The 20,396-nt window shown below is 39.8% G+C and overlaps 1 protein-coding gene across 2 annotated transcripts in view; it reads left to right on the top strand.

Moving 5' to 3' along the window:
- Positions 1-20,396, top strand: part of LOC116463231 (damage-control phosphatase ARMT1) — a 168,300-nt gene that overhangs the window by 84,364 nt on the left and 63,540 nt on the right. For both annotated transcript variants that reach the window (XM_032146244.2, XM_058434508.1), the window contains 2 exons: positions 2,055-2,199; positions 5,810-5,995. In XM_032146244.2, the coding sequence (XP_032002135.1) occupies positions 2,055-2,199; positions 5,810-5,995 (331 nt within the window). The remainder of the gene's footprint in view (positions 1-2,054; positions 2,200-5,809; positions 5,996-20,396) is intronic.

The following is a 20,396-nucleotide window of genomic DNA, read 5'->3' as shown; positions in this document are numbered from 1 at the left end:
GGCCGGGCAGAGGCTCTCCTCACTTCCCAGATGGGGCAGCCGGGCAGAGGCGCTCCTCACTTCTTCCCGGACGGGGCGGCCGGGCAGAGGCGCTCCTCACTTCTTCCCGGACGGGGCGGCCGGGCAGAGGCGCTCCTCACTTCTTCCCGGACGGGGCTCTGTGATTATTTTCTTAAGGTAGATTCCTGAAACTTTGTTGGGTCAAGTGAATTGCAAATAGAAATGGAAGTAGTTTAGAGACCTCTGGAATGGAGAAGAAAGATTGAAATCTTGGGGTTAATGTATGGAATCACGTATGTAAATCAATCAGCACCATACAATTAATTATGCCTTTCCTGGGTCCAAAAGACTGAAGAGTTTTACCTTTCATATGCTAAAATAAGAACTCAGAAATATAGTGATGTTAGTCTTTTATCGTTACACATTTTTCTAAGTAGAAATCTGATATGCTTTGAGTATCTGCAATTACATGCTTTGTTAATCTTTGAATAGCGTGAAGGAATTTGCAGTAAACACTCAACATGGTAAAAAGGAAAAGCAATAATCATGTTTATTATCTTGGATATTTGAAAAATGACACTAAATTACTGAAATGATTCTAATTTGCCTTTAAATTATGCCTATTTTTGACAATCTCTTAGTTGCTAACATTTAAAGCATTAGAAATAGACCATACTATTTCAACAAACCTATCGGAGATTTGAAATAATATATTCATAATGGACCATAAATTTCCTTTTTCCTTGACTGGCCAATTCTAGTACTCTTCCAATGCTCTTTTTTTCCTTTTATTTTTAGTTGACTTGTAATAATTGTACATATTTATGGGATATGGAGTGATATTTTGATACATGTACACAATGTATAATGATCAAATCAGGGAAATTAGTAAATCCATCATCTTGAACATTTATCATTTTTTTGTGTTGTGAACATTCAAAATCCTCTCTTCTAGCTATTTGGAAACCAAATTCTTGTTAACCATATTCACCCTACTATGCTACAGAACACTAGAACTTACCCCTGCCATCTAGCTTTATAAGTTTATAACTATCTTTATAAGTTTATAGCCATTGACTAACCTCACTGTATTCTCCTTCATCCGCTACCCTTTCCAGCCTCTAATAATCAAAATTCTACTCTGTTTCTACGAGTTCAATTTTTTTTAGCTCCCACATATGAGTGAAAACATGAGGTAATTATCTTTCTGTACTTGACTTATTTTACTTAACATAATATCCTCCAGGTTCATCCATATTGCCACTCCTGACAGGATTTCACTCTTTAAAAGGCTGAGTAGTATTCCGATGTGTATGTATCATATTTTTTTTCCCCATTCACTCACTGATGGGCACTTATGTTGATCCCCTATCTTTGCTATTATGAATAGAACTGCAGTAAACATGGGGGTTCAGACATCTCTTCGATATACTGATTTTCCTTCCTTTCTTCCAATACGCTTTAAAGACTGAGGGCGTGTGAAAACTAATAATGAACTTTACTGGTGATTGAGCACACCTGTTTTCCAGAGGCGAGACTCTTCTGTGCTTTTGATGTATTTGTTATTATAGTTATGCCTGGCCACGAACCAGAACCCTTATAAATCACTGTATTGTAAAGTTTGAAAATAAAATGAAGCTTGGTCCTCTAGAACCAATGTGGTAGCACTCTCCTTCCCCACGAGGCCCCAGTGAAGACCCATGGCTATGTGGATTGTGAGCATGTGTGCTCTAGACACGTGCCTCCATTTTTAGAGATCCTAAAGGGTTGAAGCTAGGGGAATTCATTTCCCCTCCTGTTACTAAGTCCACAATGCCTTGAAGATTTCCTTATATTTCTGCAAAGCACAGGTGTCCTGAAATTGCTGCCACTTTTCTCCTTCCTTTATAGGGTTTTATAGGGCTTCTGTGACAATAATTTGCTCTGTGTCTGGGAAACTGTGTTGTGTTGAAAATGACAATTATTTCCCCCATAGAGCTTATATTCTGACTTAGTTTGATGAATGTTATCTTCCATGGTGTTAGATGCTGACTTATTTGTTATTTGCTTAACAGAAAGTGTTCAAAAGAAAATGAGGAGAATAAGAAACAAGTTTCAAAGAATTGCACGAAACATGAGGAATTTCTGACTCAACTGCGTGACTGCTTGGATCCAGATGAGAGGAATGACAAGGCATCAGATGAAGATTTAATTTTAAAGGTGTCTGTATGCAGATTAAAAAGTCTACAAATGTAGTGGTAATTCTGACATGTGGCATGAAAGGAAGTGCTGTGGTTGAGTTTGGGGGTGGCAGGAGAATGGCACAGTAGACCAAGTGTAGCATTAATTAACTGTGTGACTTGGGACAGGTCACATCACCTGCCTGAGCCTCAATTCCAAGATCTTTTCTAGCATTATTGGAATTAATTATTCTCCAAAAGAGATTAATGGCTTTGTCTAAAATATATTTAGGTTGTCATACACAATTAATTACTCATTTTAACCATTTGCTTTAGGGAGTTTTTTTCCTTTCAGTTACAGCCAGACATATACTCACACAACCAGCTGCATGTCATTTTTAGGATACTGATTGAGTGTGAGTTCTAAAGTACTTCAAGAATTTACATTAAAACCAAATAGTGGCTGGGCGCGGTGACTCACACCTGCAATCCCAGCACTTTGGGAGGCCCAGGCGGGCAGATCACCTGAGGTCAGGGGTTCGAGACCAGCCTGGCCAACATGGAGAAACCCCCATCTCTACTAAAATACAAAACTTAGCCAGGTGTGGTGGCGGGTGCCTGTAATCCCAGCTAATTGGAAGGCTGAGACAGGAGAATCACTTGAACCAGGAGGCGGAGGTTGCAGTGAGATCAAGCCACTGCACTCCAGCCTGGGCCACAGAGTGAGACTCTGTCTCAAAAAATAAACAAAACAAAAAAACAAATAGCAAAAATTCTACTTTAATGGTAGATTACCATTAAGTCAGAAATAAATAATATTAACTGAATAATTCACTTGGCCCATAGTGCTTCATTAGGGTACCTGAAAGTATTTGGTTCTCTTTGGCTATTTACAAACCTTTTATATCCTTGCTTCCTGACAGATTTCCATACAGCCGTTTTTTTTTTGTTGTTGTTGTTGTTGTTTTGTTTTGTTTTTTTGTTTGTTTGTTTTAAATTTAGAGACAAGATCTTGCTCTGTCATCCAGGCTGGAGTACAGTGGTATGATCCTAGTTTACTGTGACCTTGACTTCTTGGGCTCAAGTGATCCTCCTGCCTCAGCCTCCTAAGTAATTGAGACTACAGGCATGCACCACCGTGTCTGGCTAATTATTTTATTTATGTAGAGATGAGGTCTTCCTATGTCGTCCAGGCTGGTCTTGAACTCCTTGCCTCAAGCAATTACCCCACCTCTGCCTTCTAAAGTGCTGTGATTACAGTTGTAGGCCACCATGCCCAGCTCCCATGCATCTTTTTTTTTTTTTTTTAATGGAGATAAGGCCTCACTGTATTGCTCAGGCTGGTCTGTAACTCCTGGGCTCAAGTGGTTCTCCCACCTTGGCCTCCCAAAGTGCTGGGATTGCAGGCGTGAGCCATCACGTCTGGCCTATCATGCAGCCATTTTTAAAAGCCACCTCTCAGGTGTCTGCTAGTGAGCTTCCCAAATGTCCTCTCTGAAAGCCGCAAGATGACTTCATTCGACTTTGGGAAGTATTCTACTTCACGGATGGGTTTTGATAGCTGGGACCATGGGTCCACCTGATGCTCTCATGGGTGCTGGATGCCTCTCCTCCTGCTCCCTATGGCTAACTTATGACCGGGAACTCGGCTGTAAAAGTCCACTTGTAGTTTGAGAATTATCTTTCAAACCAAATGATGGGGATAAGAAAAGGGAATTCAGAAGCTCCTTCTTCCGTGATGCTCTTTTCTCTATCAGACACAATGTCCAGGTGCTAATCTGGGTGTTTCTACTACATTCATCATGCCCTTGTCTTTTCTGTATTTCTAACGCTTTGACTTCCGGGGTCTTGCTGAGCCGGGAGAGCCTGCCCTTCCCAGCAGAGCTTTCACGTGTGAACTGACCAATCCAGAGCCCACTCCCCAGCCACCTCCTACAACTGGCTCTTACCTGCAGGTTACTGCCCCTTGCCCTAAGCCCCCCAGATAGCTCGGGTCAGCCCCTACACCCCAAGAGTCACTGAAATCATTCAATAGCCAACTCTAAGTCTGCTTACTCTGCTTTGCTTATTCCTTCCTGCGGAGGCGACCATAAAGCCTCTCGCCCGCTCTTCTCCCCGCTTCTTCTGCCTCCTGACTGACCCTGGTGCTTCCCCATGGCCCTGTGTAGTGTGGTGGGTTCCTTCCACTTGGGAACAATGAATAAGAAACCATCTTTTTGACGGCGATTTCCTCCTGGGATTTGTTGGCCTCAGCTTACCTGAACAGTAGTGGAATCTATATTTCACGACAGAGGGTAGGAATCTGGAGCTTTGGCATCTCGGCCACGCCTGTCTTAAAAAGAAAAAAAAAAAAAAAAAAAACATGGGCAGGAATTCTGTTGTCTTGACCAAGACCTCAGCCTTATTAGGTGTTCCTCCAAGAACAAAATGGCTCTGGTTTCAAAACTGTTCCTTCGCTTTCACACGCCCTCATAGACACGTGTGCACGCTTATTCCCAAGGAACCATGCATCCCTAATAATTAGACATTCATTCCTTCATTTCACAAATATTTAGTGAGTGCTTACTATATGCTAGACACTGTTCTGAGTGCTGGAGAGATAGCAGTGAATGAGACAAGACTGTGTCTATGCTTGCCTAGAGATTTCATTTTCAAAGGGTAAGGATAGTGAAGAAATAACAAAATAAATATCTACGATTGCTCCACATGGTGAAAGGTGCAATACAGAAAAACAAATCAGGGTGCAGGGATAGAGAGGGAAGCAAGTCACAGGTGTCAGACACTGTCTGAAGAGCGCCCCCGTGAGGTCGGGAGTTTTGAGGGCCATTGAGGAGAGATCATGCAAATGTGAGGAAGAGTGTTGGAGAGAGAGGGAACAGCATGAGTTGGGAGTGGGGCACCATGTTTTCAGAGCATTGAGGCTCAAAGGTACATCACTTCCATGGAGAGTCTCAACACAAATGCTGACCCTGTCCTGAGGTGTCTCAAGTCACCTTACAGGCCTCCCCCTGGCCCTACAGAGTGAGATTGTCTGTATGGCTCGTTCCCTGAGGTCAAGGAGCCTGCTGGCTTTTATTTTCCCCTTGTAAATCTTATAAATGCTCCCAGTTAACCATTCCAATGCACAACATAGTGAGCAAAAGCCCTGCTAATCTCAATTCCCTATGGTAAACACTAAGCTGTTATTCTGAATTTTCCTATGCTTATATTAAATAGAAGAATATATTTTTTAAAAAAGCATGGCCCTGTGTTCTCTGTATTTCCTCCAGTGCCACATGGTGTCTTGACTGCAGAAGGTCTGAGTGGACATGGGCTGAAGGCAAGTCCCTTGCTTCATCGCCTACTGTAGCCCAGCTTCACCTTACCTGGTGTATTTAGCAGCCAGAGGTTTGCTGATTTGTGTTCCGTCGGGACGCTTTTGGCTTCATTATCCTTGCCTTGTGGCCACCTTTTGGATAATTTGAATTTGACCCCCAGGTCTAAAACGGAGTTTACAGGCTGCCTTTGAAAATGTGACCTTTCCAGTCCATGTAGGGATAGTGCTATTACATTTTTCATATGATAATGCAGTCTATAGATTGTGACTTGCTTAGAGAAAATGTATGAAATTGTTAATTTTTATAGGACAGCTGTAATTGCTTCCTCTTCAGCTTAGAGAGCTGCGCAAAGAAAATGAATTCGTGAAAGGACAAATTGTTATTCTTGAAGAGACTATAAATGTCCATGAGATGGAAGCAAAAGCTAGCAGAGAAACGATCATGAGGCTGGCTTCAGAAGTCAACAGAGAGCAGAAAAAAGCTGCCTCCTGTATTGAAGAGAAAGACAAGCTGAACCAGGTACGATATGTGAAGTATGTGTGTGCATCTGGGACCATGTTGAAGAAGCAGAAATGGAAGAGATGGATGTCAGATAAGTGCCCTAGAACTATTGATTACAATTTTTTTTTATTGATCGCAATTTTAAGAGCCTGCACTCAGCAGGAGGGTTGGGGGTGACATGGGACAAAGTGACTTGAACAGGCCATTGACTATATATGTACATTTAAACATTTTAAAATTTAAATTTTAATTAATTAATTAATTAATTAATTTTTGAGAAGGAGTCTCACTCTGTCACCCAGACTGGAGTGCAGTGGCGCGATCTTGACTCACTGCAACTTCCTCCTCCCTGGTTCAAGCAATTCTCCTGCCTCAACCACCCAAGTAGCTGGGACTACAGGCACCCACCACCATGCCCAGCTAATTTTTTGTTTGTTTGTTTGTTTGTTTGTTTTGTTTTGGATGGAGTTTCGCTCTGTCGCCCAGGCTGGAGTGCAGTGGTGCTATCTTGGCTCACTGAAGCTCCGCCTCCCTGGTTCATGCCATTCTCCCACCTCAGCCTCCCAAGTAGCTGGGACTACAGGCACTCGCCACCACGCCCAGCTAATTTTGTTTTTTTGTATTTTTAGTAGAGATGGGGTTTCACCGTGTTAGCCAGGATGGTCTCGATTTCCTGACCTCATGATCCTCCCGCCTCAGCCTCCCAGAGTGGTAGAATTATAGGCGTGAGCCACCGTGGCTGGCCTAATTTTTGTTTAATAGAGACAGGGTTTTACCATGTTAGCCAGGCTGGTCTCGACTCCTGGCCTCAAGTGATCTGCCCACCTTGGCCTCCCAAAGTGCTGGAATTACAGGTGTGAGCCACTGTGCCCAGCCACATTTTTTTAATAATTGGAAAAAAGGAATACAAAACACTTAAAAGTAAAGAATTTGTAGAGAAGATGTCTTACTTTAGTTAAATTATAGGATCTTAAAAAGTTTAAATTTAGCCGGCCGGGCGCGGTGGCTCACGCTTGTAATCCCAGCACTTTGGGAGGCCAAGGCGGGCGGATCACGAGGTCAGGAGATCGAGACCATGGTGAAACCCCGTCTCTACTAAAAATACAAAAAATTAGCCGGGCGTGGTGGCGGGCGCCTGTAGTCCCAGCTACTCGGAGAGGCTGAGGCAGGAGAATGGCGTGAACCCGGGAGGCGGAGCTTGCAGTGAGCCGAGATTGCGCCACTGCACTCCAACCTGGGCGACAGAGCGAGACTCCGTCTCAAAAAAAAAAAAAAAAAAAAAAGTTTAAATTTAATATATTTGAACAAATAGGTAATATTTGTTCAAGAAACAAAATTCTAAATGTACAAGGGTATATGGTGAAACATGTTCCCCATACCCCTCTCCACAGCCACCCAGTTCTCTTCAGAGGCAACCTCTCTGTTAACCATTTCTTTCTTTTAAAAATTTTGTTGTAGAGACAGGGTCTCGCTATGTTGCCCAGGCTGGTCCTAAACTCCTGGCCTCAAGTGATCCTCCCACTTGGGACTTCCAAAATGCTGGGATTACAGGCATGAGACATTCAGCCCTGCCCCAGTGATTTCTTATATACTCTTCTCGAAATATTTTACACACATACATACATATTCTTTTAATTTCTTTTTAACACAAATGTTGACACACTCTGCACACTATATGTTTCTCTTTTTATTTATTTTTTAACACAAGTGGCAATATACTATACATTATTATCCATACAGCTATTATGAGTAATCTTATATCATTCTTCATGTGGGAGGATATATCAATAAGACAAAATCCAAGAAGTAGACTGGCTGGGCCAAAGGACATGGACCTTGTAATTCTGACAGATATTGCCAAAAGGAAGTGACTGAATTGTAAACTTTTATTTACACAGTGAATTGGCTGATCTTTTCAAATGATCTGCAACCTATTTGAGCTATTTAATACCGTGTATATTTTTTAACACTGCATAATCCCTTAATTATAATTCTGTGATAAAGAAATTTATTATGGGATTAATAATAATGATCCATTTCCAAAAGCAAAAACGAGCTTATACAATCAGTTAATAAAAGTACATAGGAAAAAAGTGAATGGCAGTGGCCCAGCAGATGGAATTTAAGATCAGCTAAGGACTGGTGCTGATAAAGGGAGCCTCCCTGGGGGTGAAGGGCTAGTGGTGGCCCACAGGCTGAGGAGGGGCCTGTGGAATTGGTGGGTGCAGGAGAAGGAGTTGCCTTTTCTGGAATTTCTTTTGGCCCTTCTCTGTCTAGTGACAGCCACACTGAGGTAAGATGGGAAGTTGGAAAGCACAGTCATGATGATAATTTCTATTTTCAATTAATTCCCTGCATCAAAAGGCCCTTTGCACCACTGGCTTTATTCTCCTGACACATTAACTCTCTGGAAAGTGTGAAGTTTATTATTGTTATCAATGCCCTTATTGTCAGCTTGGGCTGTCATAATACAGTACCATAGACTGGGTGGCTTAAACAACACAAATATATTTCTCACAAATCTGGAGGCTGGGAAATCCAAGATCAGGGTGCCAACATGGTCAGGTTCTGGTGAGAGCCCTCATCCTGCATGCAGGTGGCTGCCTTCTCCCCGTGTCCTCACATGTCACAGAGAGAGCAAGCAAGCTGAAGTACTACGATGTCTCTCCTTCTAAGGGCACTAATCCCATTGTGAGGTCCCCACCCTCAAAACTTCATCTGAAACTAATCACCTCCCAAAGGCCCCACCCACAAATACCATCACATTGGGGGTTAGGACTTCAAAATATGAATTTTGGGGAAGGCACAAATCAGTCCATAGTATTAGGTTGGTGCAAAAGTAATTGCGGTTTTTGCAATGACTTTTAATGGCATCAACCTAATAACTTTCCATTATTTTTCACCAACATTGTCTTTTAAAAAATTTCAAATATATAGAAAGAGTGAAGGAATATGCCAATGATCACCCACCACCATCCACCCAGATGCAACAATGATTAGCATTTTGTTTTATTTGCTTTATTGTTTTATATAAACAATATATATTTGTTATTGTTTATTGTTACATAAACATACATGTATTTGCAGAACCACTTGAAAATAAGTTGCAGACATCATTTGTATTGCCTCTATGTCAGCATATTTATCCTAAGAATAAGGACATTGCCCTATGTAATCACGATACCACTGCTGCATCTGAAAGTTAACTGTAATGCCGGATACCATCTGTGGTGGTTTTTAAGCACACGCATTTTTTTACATGCTTCCTCTTGAGCACGGTCTGGGCTTAGTGATTCCCTTCTAGTGAATAGAATATGTCAGAAATGATGGATATCACTTTTGATATTAGGTTATAAAAAGGCTGTGGCTTCTGTCTTAAATACACTCTATTGATCTCTCTGGAGTCCCTTGCTCTTGAGGGAAGCCAGGGGCCATGTTGTGAGGTAGGGAGAGGGAGAGGGAAGTCAGCTACCATGTGGTGAAGGCACTCAGCCACCTCTCGGGAGGCCCACGTGCTAACGACCTGACGCCTGTCAGCTACCATGTGAGTGAGCCCAGCAGGGAATCCTCCTCTGGTCAATCCTGGGGAGCACTGCAGCCCTGCTCAACAGCTTGGCCCTAACTTAGGAGAGCCCCTGAGCCAGAACCACCACCAGCAAAGTCGTGCCGAGTTTCCTGACCCATAGAAACTGCGAGATAATCAGTGTTTGCTGTTTTAAGCCACCAAGTTTGGCTTAGCTAATAATAATCTAGTATCATTCCACATTTAAATTTCACCACTTGCTACAAGAATGTCTTTTACAGCAGTTTTCTTCCCCAGATTGGGATCCTACCTAGGTTAATTCACTGCATTTGTTGATTAGTGTCAGTTTTTTGTTGTCGTTGTTGTTGTTGTTTTAAATAGCATTGACATGTTGGAGAGTCCAGAGCAGCGGCCTGATTGTTTCTTCACTGTGTGGTTTAACTTGTTTCTCTATATCCTGTAAACTTAAAAGTTGGATCTAGAGGCTGGATTGGATTCAGATTAAGGCTTTTGGCAAGAATATTATATATTATATTTCATATTGCATTCTATTAGAAGGCAAATAATGTTAGAGTGTTCCAGTGCTGGTGACACTAAATTTGACTACGAATCTCTCTGGTGTAAGGGTACATTTTTTCTCTTCTGTAGTTAAGTTTCTATGGGGTGATCATTATCAGGTTATTCCTGTTCCCTCTGACTTTACCTAGTGATGTCAGCATCCACCGATTCTTGTCTGGATTAACTATTACCTCATGGGTGGCAAAGTGGTGATATTCTAATTTCGTCATTCCTCCCATCTATTAGGCGGTAGTCTTCTCTAAAGAAAAGCTTTCTTTATTTCCTTTCCTTTTGTTTTCAATTCAATGGACACAGGGGTTTTTATTTATTTTCTGTGTTATAATCAATTATTCTCTTTCAGTGCTCCAAATTCTCCAAATTTGTCCCGCAGAAGCTCCTTCAGGATGTACCCTGTGACCTTGTAGCATGAGTCCTTTAGTCTCTCAAGTCTTCCTTGATCTCTGGCTGAAGAAGTCATCACAGGCTCTCTTGCAATATTCAGGCCACTGAACTAAAACCAGCCAAACCAGCCAATTCTTTTTTTTTTTTTTTTTTTTGAGACAGAGTCTCATTCTGTCTCCCAGGCTGGAGTCCAGTGGCGCGATCTCAGCTCACTGCAACCTCTGCCTCCCAGGTTCAAGTGATTCTCCTGCCTCAGCCTCCCTAGTAGCTGGGATTACAGGCACATGCCACTATGCTTGGCTAATTTTTTGTATTTTTAGTAGAGAGAGGTTTCACCATGTTGGCCAGGCTGGTCTCGAACTCCTGACTTCAAGTGATCCACCCACCTTGGCCTCCCAAAGTGCTGGGATTACAGGCATGAACCACTGCACCCAGCCTACCAGCCAATTCTTTAAAGAGCTTTGGTTCCTAATACTGGGGAATGGTGCTTAGAAACCAAAACTGATGATTTATAAATGCTCATTTATTGAATACTTACCATTAGCACAATCATTGTGCTAATGATCAGAGAGGTTATTCACTTTGCTCAAGTTCACACAGCTATTAAATGGCAAAGCTAGGATTTGAACCCAGATCATTGCATTATTGTACCTTCAGCAATAATCCTCTTTCCATATATATTCACAGCTACATCCTACATACAAGTCTGATGCCAGAAACTATTTATTAGTCAGTGGAACAACAACAATAAATAGCCATGCAAATGTCCTCAGTGAGTCATTTTAATTCAATTATAACTAGTAGTTATTAAATTATCAAGATTTGAATATTGGGGGGAGAAGAGGGGTTAAAAAGGACTTGACTATTAGGAAGAATTTAATATTTATTTATTTATAAAAATGCATCTCTAGAGATCAGTAGTAGGAAATGAGTAAGAAAATGTGTTGTAATAGCACATTCAAAAACCAGAACTTATTCCTCTTCTTATATAAGTGTCTTCACTTGTAAATGACTGATGCAATGTTGTTCAGACTTTGGAAACACATTCACTTTGGGATGAAGTTCCTGCCAAAATCATAAAAATTGTAAAAAAAAAATTATATGGGCAATAAAAAAACTTGAGGTCTTTAATAAAGTACTTTATTCATAGGATTGTGACTCCGAAAGATTTACTACTTAAAAATACCATCAAGTGGTTTTACTGACACATTAACAACCTCAGGAAGAGTCTTCATAATGCTTTCTAAAGCTCTGTTTTTGAGGTAGGAAACTTACTTTATTAGTGAAGCCCAGAAGGACTGCAGAAGTAGAAGTAGCCACAGGGCTAGGGTGTGGTTTCTACATAACTCAGCTTTTCTGATTTGCTTGAAGACTCTACTTCAGTTCCTTCAAGAAAATTTCGCAAATGAAAATCCAAGTGATTTGTCATATATATGATAAATATATTACTTGAAAAGATTTTAGTAGTTCATATTGAAGTATGTCTTAAAAACTACCAAAGTTTGGTACTTTTTCCCTTGGTTTTCTTGAAATAACCTACTGTTGAGGAAAGTAGTCATTTTGCCTGGGCAAGCCACACACCCATTTCCTATGAATTATAGAAGTTAAAATCACGGAGATCAGAAACTAAACTTCCATGTTGCATTTAATTCTACTAGCAAGAATTAAAGCTAGGAAATAAAGTGGTATTAGAGTCAGGCAGGCCTGGATTTGCGATGATGTCAGTTCTGCCTTTTTTGTTAGTTTACGGTGGAGTATGTAAGGGAGACACTGCACAGGCCAGGTGCAGTGGCTCATGCTTGTAATCCCAGCACTTTAGGAGGCCAAGGCGAGTGGATAACTTGAGGTCAGGAATTTGAGACCAGCCTGACCAACACGGCAAAACCCCGTCTCTACTAAAAATACAAAAATTAGCCAAGCGTGTGGTGGGCGCCTGTAATCCCAGCTACTCGGAAGGCTGAGGCAGAAGAATTGCTTGAACCTGGGAGGCAGAGGTTGCAGTGAGCTGAGATGGCACCACTGCACTTCAGCCTGGGTGACAAAGCTAGACTCCGTCTCAAAAAAAAAAAAAAAAAAGAGAGAGACACTGCGCAGAGTGGTTAAGAAGCTAGGCTCTTTAATTAGGCTGCTTGGGTTTTTATCCTGGCTCCAGAATCATTTGGCTATGTGATTGCAGGCACGTAGCTTGATCTCTTTGGACTTCAGTTTTTTTTTTTTTTGTGAAACAGAGTCTCACTCTATTGCCCAGGCTGGAGTGCAATGGCATGACTTCGGCTCACTGCAACTTCTGCCTCCTGGGTTCAAACGATTCTCCTGCCTCAGCCTCCCGAGTAGCTGGGACTACAGGCACATACCACCACGCCCAGCTAATTTTTGTATTTTTAGTAGAGATGGGGTTTCACTATGTTGGCCAGGATGGTCTTGAACTCCTGACTGTGAGATCCGCCTGCCTCGGCCTCCCAAAGTGCTGGGATTACAGGCGGGAGCCACCACACCCAGCCTGGACCTCAGTTTTTAAAATCTGTAAAATGGGAAAATAAGGCTCTCTTACTATTACATTAGAATTAAATGATTAAAATATACATAAAATACTTAGTATGTGTCTGGCACACAATTGGTGTTCAGTGTTTTCATTTCCCTTTCCTAGTTATTTACTTTTACCTAGGGATAAAATAAACATGAGATTAATTTATAGTCATATGGAAATAGTTCCTGGAAGTAAGAAATGACTAGATGAGATAGATTACTAAATAAATCACAGACCTCTTTACAATTCTAGAATCATAAAGTTGGAAGTGACTTTCAGGCCATTTAGCATCTAGATCATCTAACTCTCTGTGTGAAATAAGAATCATGTTTTAAAACAATTTCCCTGACTAGCTAATGTTCAACCTTTCCTTTAACTCTTCTAGAAACGGGGAACTCACTACTGTATAAGGAGGTCCGTCTCATCTTTGTGAAGTTCTAATTGTTTGACAGTTCCGTACTGTAGCAAGTCAGGATTAGAGTCTCTATAATTCAACTCCTCATCCTGGTACTCACTTGTGAAACTTCGCTGAATAAATGAAAATCCCTTTTCTTATGGCCACCCAAGTGGTTAAGGACATTTATTATGGATTTCTAAGTCTCTTATTCTGGCTAAACAGCCTTAGATCGTTCAAACTTTTCTTACTTGAACCCTCCTTCTTATCGCCTGAGAGGTTGGGGGAGTTCTAGTCTGTGGGTGAAGAATTAAATGAAAATAAACACCAAATAATATCTGCCCATATTCTAAAAAATTAAAGTTGGGTTGGGGATGGTGGCGTATGCCTGTAATCTCAACACTTTGGGAGGCTGAGGCTGGAGGATCACTTGTGGCCAGGAGTTCAAGGCCACCCTGGGCAACATAGTGAGATCCCCATCTCTACAATAAAAAGAAAAGCTGTTTATAAGACTCCTACAAAATAACTTATTCTCTTTTTTAGTTCTTTTGAAAATTACTATTAAGACTTTAAAGTGGCCAGCCGTGGTGGCTTATGCCTGTAATCCCAGCATTTTGGGAGGCTGAGGCAGGCAGATCACTTGAGGCCCGAAGTTCAAGACCAGCTTGGTCAACATGGTGAAACCCCATCTCTTCCAAAAGCACAAAAATTAGCTGGGCACGGTAGTGCATGCCTGTAATCCCAGCTATTGGGAGGCTGAGGCACGAGAGTCACTTGAACCTGGGAGGTGGAGGTTGCAGTGAGCTGAGATTGAGCTGCTGCACTCCAGCCTGGGCGACAAAGCGAGACCCTGTCTCAAAACAAAATCAAACAAACAAACAAAAAACTAAAACTTTAAAGTAATACAATTTTATTCCTGATTCATAAATTTGAGGCAGTATTTGGCAAAGACTTTCTGCTATGATATATGAAGAATTTCATGCCTTCTACTTTTTAGATTTATTATTGCTACACGATACTTGTATGTATTTAACGGGTACATGTACTATTTTGTTACACGCATAGAATGTGTAAGGATCAAGTCAAGGTATTTAAGGTCTTCATCACCTCAACTATTTATCATTTCTATGTGTCGGGAACATTTCAAGCCCTCTCTTCTAGCTATTTCAAAATATACAATACATTGTTAACTATAGTCACCCTATTCTGCTGACGAACATTAAAGCTTATTTCTCCTATCTAACTGTATGCTTGTATCCATTAACCAATCTCTCTTCATCCGTCCTCCCACCCAGTCACCCTTCCCAGCCTCTGGAATCTATTTTTCTACTCTCTGAGTCAACTCTTTTAGTTCCTGCATATGAGTGAGAACATGTGATATTTGTCTTTCTGGGCCTGGCTTGTTTCACTCAACATAATGACCTCTCATTCCATCCATGTTCCTGCAAATTACATGATTTCATTTTTTAATGGTTTAATAGTATTCCATTGTGCATATACACCACATTAAAAAAACTTCTTCAGGCCTGGCGCGGTGGCTCACACCTGTAATCCCAGCACTTTGGGACGCCGAGGCAGGCAGATCACGACGTCAGGAGATTGAGACCATCCTGGCTAACATGGTGGAACCCCGTCTCCACTAAAAAATACAAAAAATTAGCCGGGTGTGGTGGCGGGCACCTGTAGTCCCAGCTACTCGGGAGGCTGAGGCAGGAGAATGGCATGAACCCAGGAGGCGGAGGTTGCAGTGAGCTGAGATCGTGCCACTGCACTCCAGCCTGGGCAACAGAGCGAGATTGTGTCTAAAAAAAAAAAAAAAAAAAAAAATCCATTCATCCATTGGTGGACACATGGGTTGATTCCATATATTTGCTATTGTGACTAGTGCTGCAGTAAACATGAGTGTGCAGGAATCTCTTTGTTATGTTCATGTCCTTTCCTTTGGATAAATACTCAGTAGTGGGATTGCTGGATGTGTAGTATTTACATTTTTAGTTTTTTTTGAGAAATCTCCATACTGTGTTTCATAGTGGCCATTACTAATTTACATTCCCACAAACAGTGTTACAAAAGTTACCTCTTCTGTGTATCCTTGCCAGCATCTGTTATTTTTGTTTATTTGTTTTTGTCTTTTTAATAATAGCCATTCTAACTGGGGTTAGATGATACCTCATTGTGGTTTTGATTTGCATTTCCCTGATGATTAGTGACGTTGAACTTTTAAAAACATACCTTTTGGGTCAAATCCCAGCACTTTGGGAGGCCAAGGTGGGTGGATCACCTGAGGTTAGGAGTTTGAGACCAGCCTGGCCAACATAGCCAAACTCCATCTCTGCTAAAAATACAAAAAAATCAGCTGCGTGTGGTGATGTACACTTGTAATCCCAGCTACTCAGGAGGCTGAGGCAGGAGAATCGCTTGAGCTTGGGAGGTGGAGGTTGCACTGAGCAGAGATTGCACCACTGCACTCCAGCCTGGTGACAGAGTGAGACTCCATCTTAAATAAATAAATAAATAAATAAACCTTTGGCCATTTGTATGTCTTTCATGAACTTCTATTCATGTCCTATTCATGTCTATTCATGTCCTTGCCCACTTTTTATTGAGATTAGTTTTTTTTTTTTTTTAAACTGTTGAGTTGCTTGAGTTCCTTTATGTATTCTGGATATTAGTCTCTTGTTGGATAAATAGTTTGCAAAAATTTTCTCCCATTCAGCAGGTTGTTTGTTCACTCTGTTGATTGTTCCTTGTGCTGTGTAGAGGCTTTTTAGTTTAATATAGTCCCATTTGCCTACTTCCGTATTTGTTGCCTGTGCTTTTGAGATCTTAGCCATAAAATATTTGCCTAGCCAATGTCTTGAAGTGTTTCCTCTATATTTTATTCTAGTAGTTTTATACTTTTAGGTTTAAGTCATTAATCCATCTTGAATTGATTTTTGTGTATGATGAGAAAGATAGTGACCTAGTTTCATTCCTCTGCATATGGATGTCTAGTTTTCCCAACACCATTTATTGAAGAGGTTCTCTTTTACCCCAATGTACATGCTTGGCACCATTGTTGAAAATCAGATGGCTATAATTATGTGGATTTATTTCTGGGTTCTTTTTTCTGTTCTGTTTAGTCTATGTGTCTATTTCATACCAATACCCTGCTGTTTTGTTTATTATAGCCTTGAAATATATTTTGAAGTCAGTTACAGTGATGCCTCCAGCTTTGTTCTTTTTGCTCAGGATTGCTTTGGCTATTTAAGGATTTTTGTGGATCAATAGAAATTTTATGATTTTTTTCTATTTCTGTGAAAAATAACATTAATGTTTCAATAGGGATTACAGTAAATCTGTAGATTGCTTTGGGTAATATGGTCATCTAACAACATTAACTTATTTTTTCTTTCTTTTTTTGAGACAGAATCTTCCTCTGTCTCCCAGGCTGGAGTGCAGTGGTGTGATCTTGGCTCACTGCAACTTCCACCTCCCAGGTTCAAGCGATTCTCCTGCCCAGCTTCCTGAGTAGCTGGGACAACAGGTGCATGCCACCATGCTTGGCTAATTTTTGTATTTTTAGTAGAGACAGGGTTTTGCCATGTTGGCCAGGCTGGTCTTGAACTCCCAGCCTCAAGTGATCCACTTGCCCTGACCTCCCAAAGTGCTGGGATTACAGGCATAAGCCACTGTGCCCAGCCAACAACATTAATTATTCTGATCCATGAGCATGAGATGTCTTTTCATTTGTTTGTGTCCTCTTTAATTTCTTTCATCAGTGTTTTGTAGTTTTCCTTGTAGAAGTCTTTCGCTTCCTTGGTTAAATTTATAAATTATTTTATATGTTTTTGTAGCTATTGCAAATGGGATTACCTTCTTGATTTCTTTTTCAGATAGTTCATTGTTAGTGTATAGAAACACTACTGATTTTTGTATGTTTATTTTGTATTCTGCTACTTTACTGATTTATAAGTTTTAAGAGGTTTTTTTGGAATCTTTTGGTTTTCCTAAATATAAGATCATGTTGTCTGCAAAGAGGAACAATTTAACTTTCTCTTTTCCAATTTGGATGTCATTTATTTCTTTCTCTTGTCTGATTTCTCTGGCTAGGATTTTCGGATACATAGAGATGTTCACAGTCATCTCTGAGGATCTTTTGTATTTCTGTGGTATCAGTTGTAATGTCACATTTGTCATTTCTGATTGTGCTTCTCTGGTTCTTCTTTTTTTTCTTGGTTAACTTGGCTAGTGGCCTGTCAATTTGGTTTATCCTTTCAAAATAGAAACTCTTCATTTTGTTCATCCTTTTATTTTTTTTTGGCTCTGAATTTTATTTAGTTCTGTTCTGATCTTAGTTATTGCTTCTATTAGCTTTGGGTTGAGTTTGTTCTTGTTTTTGTAGTTCCATTAGGTGTGATGTTAGGTTGTTAATTTGAGATCTTTCTATGTTTTTGATGTATGCATTTAGCACTATAAATTTTCCTCTTAACACTACTTTTGCTGTATCCCAGAGGTTTTGATATGTTGTATCTTTATTTTAATTTGGTTCAATGAATTTTTAAATCCTGCTTTAATCTCATTGTTTACTCAAAAGTCATTAAGAAGCAGGTTGTTTAGTTTCCATGTGCTTGTGTGGTTTTGGGAGTTTTTCTTGCTGTTGATTTCTAATTTTATTCCACTGTGATCAGAGAAGATGCTTGATATGATTTAGTTTCTTTTTAAGTTTATTGAGACTTGCTTTATGACTGAGGCATGTGTTCAGTTTTAGAGAATGTTCTATTCGCAGATGAGAAAAATGTACGTCTGTGGTTGTGGGGTGCAGTATTCTACAGATGTCTGTGAGGTCCATTTTGTTGAAAGTCCAGTTTAAGTCCAGAGCTTCTTTGTTAGTTTTCTGACTTAATGATCTGCCTATTGCTGTCAATGTGGTGTCGAAGTTTCCCATGACTGTTGTATGGCTATCTCTTTTCTTAGATCTATTAATAGTAGTATTTTATAAATCTAGGTGCTCTGATACTGTGTGCACATATATTTAGGATAGTTAAATCTTGTTGAATTAAGCCCTTTATTATCATGTAGTTCTTTTCTTTTTCTTCTTACTGTTGTAGGTTTAAATTCTGTTTTATCTGATACAAGAATAGCAGCTTTTGCTCTTTTCTGTTTTCCGTTTGTGTGATAGATATTTCTCCATTCGTTTACTTTAAGCTGTGTGTGTTATTACATGCAAGATGGATCTCTAGAGGAAAGAGAATGTAGGGTCTTGTTTTTAAATCCAATTTACCGCTCTACTTCTTTTAAGTGGAGCAGTTAGGCCATTTATGGTCACAGTTACTGTTGATATGTGAGGTTTTGTTTCTATCATAGTGTTGTTAACTAGTTGCTTTGTAGTCTTTTTTTAAAGTAAAAATTATTTTAATTTTTATTTATTAAATTTTTTTTAAATTTTGTGGGTACATAGTGGGTGTGCGTATTTATGGGGTACATGAGATATTTTCATACAACCATGCAATGTGTAATAATCATATCATGAAGAATGGGGATATCCATCCCCTCAACATTTTTCCTTTGTGTTACGAACAATCCAATTGTACTCTTTTAGTTATTTTAAAATGTACAGTTAAATTATTATTGACTATAGTGCTTTGTAGTCTTAATTGTGTAATTGCTTCATAGGGTCTGTGAACTTTGTACTTATGTGTGCTTTTATGGTCTCAAGTATTATTCTTTCATTTCCATGTTTAGAACTCCTTTGAGCATTTCTTGTAGGTCTGATCTGGTGGTGATAAATTCTCTTAGTGTTTGCTTGTCTGGGAAAGACTATTTCTCCATTCATGAAGCTTAGTGTGGTATGAAATTCTTGGCTGGCAATTTTTTTCTTTTAAGGAGGCTAAAAATAGGACGTCAATCTCTTCTGGCTTGTAAAGTTTCTACTGAGAGGTCTACTATTAATTTAATGGGTTTTCTTCTCTAGGTAATTTGGCCCTTTTTTCTAAGGGCCTTTAAGATTTTTTTCTTTCTAATTGACCTTGGATAGTCTGATGACTATATGCCTTGGGAATGGTCTTCTTGTATACTATCTCATAGGAGTTCTCTAAATGTCTTGAATCTGGATGTCAATCTCTCTAGCAAGATTAGGGAAAAATTTCTGAATTATTCCCTCAAATCTGTTTTCCAAGTTGTACACTACTTTTTCATCTTCTCTTTCAGGAATGCCAATAAATAGAAGATTTGTGAAGATTTGGTCAAAGCCATATTTCTCAAAAACTCTGTTCATTTTAAAAATTCTTTTTAAAATTTTATTTTTGTCTGACTCAGTTAATTAGAAAGACTGGTTGTCAAGATCTAAAATTCTTTCTTCTGCTTAGTGTAGTCTATTGTTAAAGCTCTAACATTATTTTGAAATTACTTTAGTGATTTTTTTCAATTTGAGCAATTCTATTTTTTTCTTAATATGGGCATCTAATCTTTCATATCCCGAATCATTTTTCTGTTTTTTTTTTGTAATGGATTTCAAATTTCTCTTAGATGTTATTGAGTTTCCTTGCAATCCATATTTTGAATTCTTTATCTGTCATTTCAGATATTTTGTTCTGATTAAGATCCATTGTGAGAGAGCTAGTGCAATGCTTCGGAGGTGTTAAAACACTCTGGCTTTTTGTACTGCTGGAGTTCTTGCACTGAGTCCTTCTCTCAGGGACATGTTGCTTCTTATTTTTGAATTTGCTATTGTTTGAATGGGACTTCTTGTTTAAATTCTGTTTTTCTCTTAGGGGTATGGCTGTGATATATGCTATGTGTGATTGTTTGGCTTCATTTCTGGGTGCTTTCAGGGGGGCCAAAGTGCTGTATGTGTTCCTTGGTTGTGAATAGCTTCTGTGTGGTGGCTTTCTCAGATCATGCTTGTTGAAGCTGTATTTTGGCTGTAAGAACTAATTAGAAAAACTGGTTGTTAAGATCTAAATATTTTTCTCCTGTTTAGATATTCTATATTCTGTAGGGCTGGGGGTGCAGAGGTCCTGGGGGGCTTATTTTG

Source organism: Hylobates moloch, unplaced genomic scaffold (genome assembly GCF_009828535.3).
Source record: "Hylobates moloch isolate HMO894 unplaced genomic scaffold, HMol_V3 SCAFFOLD_29, whole genome shotgun sequence".
Lineage (NCBI taxonomy): Eukaryota > Metazoa > Chordata > Mammalia > Primates > Hylobatidae > Hylobates > Hylobates moloch.
Note: the sequence above shows the minus strand (reverse complement) of the source record. Positions and strands in the feature narration are given on the sequence as shown.